Source organism: Oncorhynchus keta, chromosome 28 (genome assembly GCF_023373465.1).
Source record: "Oncorhynchus keta strain PuntledgeMale-10-30-2019 chromosome 28, Oket_V2, whole genome shotgun sequence".
Lineage (NCBI taxonomy): Eukaryota > Metazoa > Chordata > Actinopteri > Salmoniformes > Salmonidae > Oncorhynchus > Oncorhynchus keta.
Window position 1 is genome coordinate 14,467,560 of NC_068448.1, and position 8,350 is coordinate 14,475,909.

Genomic DNA, 8,350 nt, shown 5'->3' on the forward strand with positions numbered 1-8,350 from the left:
TGTAGTGTCATGGTGCCTGTAGTGTCATGGTGTCTGTAGTATTATGGTGCCTGTAGTGTCATGGTGCCTGTAGTGTCATGGTGTCTGTAGTATAATGGTGCCTGTAGGGTCATGGTGCCTGTAGTGTCATGGTGTCTGTAGTATCATGGTGTCATGGTGTCTGTAGTGTCATGGTGCCTGTAGTGTCATGGTGTCTGTAGTGTCATGGTGCCTGTAGTGTCATGGTGTCTCCAGTGTCATGGTGTCTCCAGTGTCATGGTGTCTGTTGTGTCATGGTGTCTGTAGTATCATGGTGTTAAGATGTCTGTATTGTCATGGTGCCTGTAGTGTCATGGTGTCTGTAGTATCATGGTGCCTGTAGTGTCATGGTGCCTGTAGTGTCATGGTGTCTGTAGTATCATGGTGTCATGGTGTCTGTAGTGTCATGGTGTCTGTAGTATCATGGTGTCTGTAGTGTCATGGTGTCTGTATTGTCATGGTATCGTGGTGTATGTTGTATGTGGTGTCATGGTGTCTGTAGTGTCATGGTGTCTGTTGTGTCATGGTGTCTGTAGTGTCATGGTGTCTGTTGTATGTAGTGTCATGGTGTATGTCATGTCATGGTGTCTGTTGTGTCATGGTGTCTGTAGTGTCATGGTGTCTGTTGTATGTAGTGTCATGGTGTATGTCATGTCATGGTGTCTGTTGTGTCATGGTGTCTGTAGTGTCATGGTGTCTGTTGTATGTCATGTCATGGTGTATGTCATGTCATGGTGTCTGTAGTGTCATGGTGTCTGTTGTATGTAGTGTCATGGTGTATGTCATGTCATGGTGTCTGTTGTGTCATGGTGTCTGTAGTGTCATGGTGTCTGTTGTGTCATGGTGTCTGTTGTATGTAGTGTCACGGTGTCTGTAGTGTCATGATGTCTGTTGTGTCATGGTGTCTGTCGTGTCATGGTGTCTGTAGTGTCATGGTGTCTATAGTGTCATGATGTCTGTAGTGTCATGGTGTCTGTAGTGTCATGGTGTCTGTAGTGTCATGATGTCTGTAGTGTCATGGTGTCTATAGTGTCATGATGTCTGTAGTGTCATGGTGTCTGTAGTGTCATGATGTCTGTAGTGTCATGATGTCTGTAGTGTCATGGTGTCTGTAGTGTCATGGTGTCTGTAGTGTCATGATGTCTGTCGTGTCAAGGTGTCATGATGTCTGTAGTGTCATGATGTCTGTAGTGTCATGATGTCTGTAGTGTCATGATGTCTGTAGTGTCATGGTGTCTGTAGTGTCATGGTGTCTGTAGTGTCATGATGTCTGTAGTGTCATGATGTCTGTAGTGTCATGGTGTCTGTAGTGTCATGGTGTCTGTAGTGTCATGGTGTCTGTAGTGTCATGGTGTCTGTAGTGTCATGGTGTCTGTAGTGTCATGATGTCTGTAGTGTCATGGTGTCTGTAGTGTCATGATGTCTGTAGTGTCATGATGTCTGTAGTGTCATGGTGTCTGTAGTGTCATGGTGTCTGTAGTGTCATGATGTTTGTTGTGTCGTGATGTCTGTAGTGTCATGATGTCTGTAGTGTCATGATGTCTGTAGTGTCATGGTGTCTGTAGTGTCATGGTGTCTATAGTGTCATGATCTCTGTAGTGTCATGGTGTCTGTAGTGTCATGATGTCTGTAGTGTCATGGTGTCTGTAGTGTCATGGTATCTGAAGTGTCATGGTGTCTGTAGTGTCATGGTGTCTGCGGTGTCACGGTGTCTGTAGTGTCATTATGTTTGTTGTATCGTGATGTCTGTAGTGTCACGGTGTCTGTAGTGTCATTATGTTTGTTGTATCGTGATGTCTGTAGTGTCACGGTGTCTGTAGTGTCTGTTGTGTCGTTATGTTTGTTGTATCGTGATGTCTGTAGTGTCACTGTGTCTGTAGTGTCATTATGTTTGTTGTATCGTGATGTCTGTAGTGTCATAGTGTCTGTAGTGTCATGGTGTCTGTAGTGTCATGGTGTCTGTAGTGTCATGATGTCTGTAGTGTCATGGTGTCTGTAGTGTCATGATGTTTGTTGTATCGTGATGTCTGTAGTGTCATGGTGTCTGTAGTGTCATGATGTTTGTTGTATCGTGATGTCTGTAGTGTCATGGTGTCTGTAGTGTCATGATGTTTGTTGTATCATGATGTCTGTAGTGTCATGGTGTCTGTAGTGTCATGGTGTCTGTAGTGTCATGATGTTTGTTGTATCATGATGTCTGTAGTGTCATCATGTTTGTTGTATTGTGATGTCTGTAGTGTCATGGTGTCTGTAGTGTCATGATGTTTGTTGTATCATGATGTCTGTAGTGTCATGGTGTCTGTAGTGTCTGTAGTGTCATGATGTCTGTCGTGTCAAGGTGTCATGATGTCTGTAGTGTCATGATGTCTGTAGTGTCATGATGTCTGTAGTGTCATGGTGTCTGTAGTGTCATGGTGTCTATAGTGTCATGATCTCTGTAGTGTCATGGTGTCTGTCTGTAGTGTCATGGTGTCTGTAGTGTCATTATGTTTGTTGTATCGTGATGTCTGTAGTGTCATGGTGTCTGTAGTGTCATGGTGTCTGTAGTGTCATGGTGTCTGTAGTGTCATGATGTCTGTAGTGTCATGGTGTCTGTAGTGTCATGGTATGTCTGTAGTGTCATGGTGTCTGTAGTGTCATGGTGTCTGTAGTGTCATGGTGTCTGTAGTGTCATTATGTTTGTTGTATCGTGATGTCTGTAGTGTCATGGTGTCTGTAGTGTCATGGTGTCTGTAGTGTCATGGTGTCTGTAGTGTCATGGTGTCTGATAGTGTCATGGTGTCTGTAGTGTCATGGTGTCTGTCGTGTCAAGGTGTCATGGTGTCTGTAGTGTCATGATGTCTGTAGTGTCATGGTGTCTGTAGTGTCATGGTATCTAAAGTGTCATTGTGTTTGTAGTGTCATGGTGTCTGTAGTGTCATGGTGTCTGTAGTGTCATTATGTTTGTTGTATCATGATGTCTGTAGTGTCACGGTGTCTGTAGTGTCATTATGTTTGTTGTATCGTGATGTCTGTAGTGTCACGGTGTCTGTAGTGTCTGTTGTGTCGTTATGTTTGTTGTATCGTGATGTCTGTAGTGTCACTGTGTCTGTAGTGTCATTATGTTTGTTGTATCGTGATGTCTGTAGTGTCATAGTGTCTGTAGTGTCATGGTGTCTGTAGTGTCATGGTGTCTGTAGTGTCATGATGTTTGTTGTATCATGATGTCTGTAGTGTCATGGTGTCTGTAGTGTCATGGTGTCTGTAGTGTCATGGTGTCTGTAGTGTCATGGTGTCTGTAGTGTCATGATGTTTGTTGTATCGTGATGTCTGTAGTGTCATGGTGTCTGTAGTGTCATGGTGTCTGTAGTGTCATGATGTTTGTTGTATCGTGATGTCTGTAGTGTCATGGTGTCTGTAGTGTCATCATGTTTGTTGTATTGTGATGTCTGTAGTGTCATGGTGTCTGTAGTGTCATGATGTCTGTAGTGTCATGGTGTCTGTAGTGTCATGGTGTCTGTAGTGTCATGGTGTCTGTAGTGTCATGGTGTCTGTAGTGTCTGTAGTGTCATGATGTTTGTTGTATCGTGATGTCTGTAGTGTCATGGTGTCTGTAGTGTCATGGTGTCTGTAGTGTCATCATGTTTGTTGTATTGTGATGTCTGTAGTGTCATGGTGTCTGTAGTGTCATGATGTTTGTTGTATCATGATGTCTGTAGTGTCATGGTGTCTGTAGTGTCTGTAGTGTCATGATGTTTGTTGTATTGTGATGTCTGTAGTGTTATGGTGTCTGTAGTGTCATGGTGTCTGTAGTGTCATGGTGTTTATTGTCATTGTGATGTCTGTAGTGTCATGGTGTCTGTAGTGTCATGGTGTCTGTAGTGTCATTATGTTTGTTGTATTGTGATGTCTGTAGTGTCATGGTGTCTGTAGTGTCATCATGTTTGTTGTATCGTGATGTCTGTAGTGTCATGGTGTCTGTAGTGTCATGGTGTCTGTAGTGTCATGATGTTTGTTGTATTGTGATGTCTGTAGTGTCATGGTGTCTGTAGTGTCATGGTGTCTGTAGTGTCATGGTGTCTGTAGTGTCATGATGTTTGTTGTATCATGATGTCTGTAGTGTCATGGTGTCTGTAGTGTCATGGTGTCTGTAGTGTCATGGTGTCTGTAGTGTCATGATGTTTGTTGTATCGTGATGTCTGTAGTGTCATGGTGTCTGTAGTGTCATGGTGTCTGTAGTGTCATGGTGTCTGTAGTGTCATGATGTTTGTTGTATCGTGATGTCTGTAGTGTCATGGTGTCTGTAGTGTCATGGTGTCTGTAGTGTCATGTTGTCTGTAGTGTCATGGTGTCTGTAGTGTCATGGTGTCTGTAGTGTCATGGTGTCTGTAGTGTCATGGTGTCTGTAGTGTCATGGTGTCTGTAGTGTCATTATGTTTGTTGTATCGTGATGTCTGTAGTGTCATGGTGTCTGTAGTGTCATGATGTTTGTTGTATCGTGATGTCTGTAGTGTCATGGTTCCTGTAGTGTCACAGTGTCTGTAGTGTCACAGTGTCTGTAGTTTTCCCACCAAATCCTTGCCACCTCAGTCATCATTAAGATGGAATGTTGGCTGACTCCTTTGGAATGAAGACGTAGATATACTGGTACTGACTGTATATGTAACATGTTCCTCAGGGGTGATTGTGTTTGTTGTTCCAGGGATAGTGGAAGAGTACCGTCCGCCCTTCTTTGACATGGTGCCCTCTGACCCCAGCTTTGAGGAGATGAAGAAGGTGGTGTGTTTGGACAAGCAAAGACCCAGTATGCACAACAGGCTGCACTCTCACCCGGTGAGACACACAGATGCACATACTCTGAGTGTACAAAACATTAGGAACACCTGATATCTCCATGACAGTCTGACCAGGTGAATCCAGGTGAAAGCTATGATCCCTTATTAATGTCACTTGATAAATCGACTTTAATCAAATCAAAATCAAATGTTATTGGTCACATATACATGGTTAGCAGATGTTATTGTGAGTGTAGCGAAATGCTTACAGTGTAGCAAAATGCTTACATGCGTATATGAACGGGAGGAGACAGATTAAAGAAGGATTTTTGAGCATTGAGACAATTGAGACATGGATTGTGTATGTGTGCCATTCAAGACAAAATATTTAAGTGCCTTTGAACGGGGTATGGTAGTAGGTGCCAGACGCACCGGTTTGAGAATGTCAAGAGCTGCAATTCTGCTGGGTTTTTACCTTCAACAGTTTCTTGTGTTTATCAAGAAAATGGTTCTCCACCCAAAAGACATCCAGCCAAGTTGATACAACTGTGGGAAGTACTGGAGTCAACATGGGCCAGCATCCCTGTGGAATGCTTTCCACACCTTGTAGAGTCCATGCCCTGACCAATTGAGGCTGTTCTGAGAGCAAAAGGGAGTGCAAGTCAATATTCGGAAGGTGTTTCTAATGTTTTGTACAGTCAGGGTATAGACACACGCACACACACCATCAATAGTGACTTTCTACTGTACGTACAGTGATAGAACAGTGTGATTTTATGGTGGGTCTCTCTCTTTCTACTGTACGTACAGTGATAGAACAGTGTGATTTTATGGTGGGTCTCTCTCTTTCTACTGTACGTACAGTGATAGAACAGTGTGATTTTATGGTGGGTCTTCCTATGTACCATGGTGGGTCTCTCTTTCTACTGATAAGTGATAGAACAGTGTGATTTTAGGTGGGTCTCAGCCCTTTCTAACAGCTACTCCAGTGATAGAACAGTGTGATTTTATGACCCTCTTTCTACTGTACGCTGATAGAACAGTGATTTTATGGTGGGTCTCTCCTTTCTACTGAGAAATAAACAGTGGATTTTATGGTGGGTCCTCAACTCCAGTACTACAATAGAACAGTGTGATTTTATGGTGGGTCTCTCTAACATAAGTGATATAACAGTGTGATTTTATGGTGGGTCTCTCCAACATTACGTACAGTGATAGAACAGTGTGATTTTATGGTGGGTCTCTCTATGTGTACAGATCCTGTCTTCCATTACCAAGATAATGAAGACTGTTGGTTCCAGATTTCTGGTGCCTAACAGCTTCCTAAAAGGCCCTCCACTGGACAGGACCATCCGCTATACTGAGAAACCAAAATGGATCTGCAGGCCTCAACTCCAGACTACAAGCAGGAGAGACCTTAACATAAGACTACAACCAGCACACCAACATTAGGCTGATAGTCTTGTATAGAGACTATCTATATCCTTTGCTACTAAAGACTCTCAGTGTCCCATTTTCTGGTGCCTTTCCTAAAGGCCCTCACCAACCTTCTGTATACTGCCTGGATCATTTCATCAGGAATACCTCCATATTAATAGGAACATGGACATAGTTTTCTCCGAGCGGCCCACAGGATTGAGAGATCATCAGGGTTTGGTCCTTGTTATAGCCTTATTCTGTGATACTTTGGGGATGGACATGCCACCTTTGGATCAGTGAGGCCTTGTGATGTATGATCAGAATGATCATTACAAGCGGCCGTTAATGTCTTGCTAATGCCTTATTTGTTTTGATGCACTATACAGAATCTATACATATTCATTGATTTTGTATATCCTGGAAGCCTTTAGAGCTGACCATAAACAGTACCCTGATAATGTGTTACTCATGATCATAGTATAAGCCCAGAGCTAATGAATTAATTGTATCTAGCAATAGAATAATGTATCTTTCACCAGCGTTGGATTTACTGTAAAAGCTGCTCAAAGTTAAAGTACCTATGTATATTATGATATTTATGTATTTCTATTTCTATTTTATCTGAAATTACATATGCAATACTTTCAGTGTAGAAATACTATCATTAACATCACTACCATTCAACATTAAGGGAATTAAAAAACATTACATCGATTACAGGGTATTTAATTTATCCATAGACACATAATATATAAATAATAATAACATGTTTATTAACCTACTAAAAATGGTTGAAATGTGGTTGTATGCTGCTCACCTCACTCTGAAATGACATTTGAATTAGGCTACTAAAAGATGAGTTGTTATGCTGGTCGGGAAAAAGGGCCTAATTGTCCACCAGAGGGCACCATACACGATATAGATCATCTTTGACTCAAATGAATGATCCCTTTGGTTCAGTGGAGTAGTCTTCAAGCTATGTTTTTCAGCATTGGCCTACAATCCAAAATATTGTCAAAATCTGTCTCTTTTTTGCATATTCACTTTGTCTTTGATTTGAATTAGTTCTATTCAGATGTTATTTTTTAAGTGTCAGTTGGCACTGTGAATGCCAGGTTTTATATCCGTCTCTACAAGGAGCTATCAGCAGATATTTCAGATCTGTCAATCACATTTCAGAAGGAGAATACACCCAGACTATTTCACTCAGACTTATCGTATATTTACTGTTATGTGAATGGGACAAACTCCTGCTCCTCCTCAAACATAAACAAATACTCTTACTGTGTATATATATATATGTGTGTGTGAGTGCCTGCATACATGTGTGTGTGACTGTGTTTGTATCTCTTTGTGTTACAATGAGAGAGGCATTTCTCTCCCAGATATTTTCTGTTTTGACCTAGTTAGAAAATGCCAACGTGTGGAGTTAGTGAAGTGTGAAAGAAGCAGGTCTAATTTGGCCACAGCACATGTTTCTATTACGTCTGGAGACTCTCCTTTTATTTCCACAAAGAGAAGACAAGTAAAGGTTTTCAAAGTTAATCCGTGTCTATTCAACATGAGCTTAGAACACTGTGTGAGTGTGGACGGAAATGGATTCCAGTCTATCGGTCCATTCATCTACAATATCGATTCTTCAGCCTGTGTGGGTGTGGGTGTGGGTGTGTGTGTTACTCAATCTGACTGGCTGGTGTTGACCAAACTCCAGAGAGATAATACGCTCCATGCCGCAGTCTGTCAGTCTGGCCATGCAGTCAGATTAAGAGCTGGTTATTTTTAACACCGTAGAAGGGGGTTGTTCAAGTATCAAAGGCCAAGCGCCACTCTCCTTTTGAGAGAGAGAGTGAGCTGAGCCCCTCTCATGTCTGTAGTGACAGCCTCTAGCACTGAGATGCAGTGCCTCAGACCACTGTGCCACTTGGGAGCCCATTAAAGTGTAAACTATCTCAATTTGACTAAATTATCTTTCACTAAATCTTCTAAATATGTACTTGCCCAAAATATTATTTTTTCCACAGTGGTTTTTTATCATGATGGCAAATAACCTAAAATACTACTAAAATATACAGTATGTGACAAATATTCCAGTCAGGCAATATATCTGAATCCTTTACCACGAATTGTTAAATCGTGTAGAAATGATCAAAAACATTCAG

General features: G+C 41.9%; 1 protein-coding gene across 1 annotated transcript in view; it reads left to right on the forward strand.

The window, feature by feature from the left end:
- LOC118360672 (serine/threonine-protein kinase receptor R3-like) overlaps positions 1-6,224 on the forward strand; it is a 29,183-nt gene extending 22,959 nt beyond the window's left edge. The window contains exons 9-10 of the mRNA XM_052484185.1: positions 4,700-4,830; positions 6,030-6,224. Coding sequence (XP_052340145.1) covers positions 4,700-4,830; positions 6,030-6,224 — 326 coding nt within the window. The remainder of the gene's footprint in view (positions 1-4,699; positions 4,831-6,029) is intronic.
- The last annotated feature ends 2,126 nt before the right edge of the window (positions 6,225-8,350 follow it).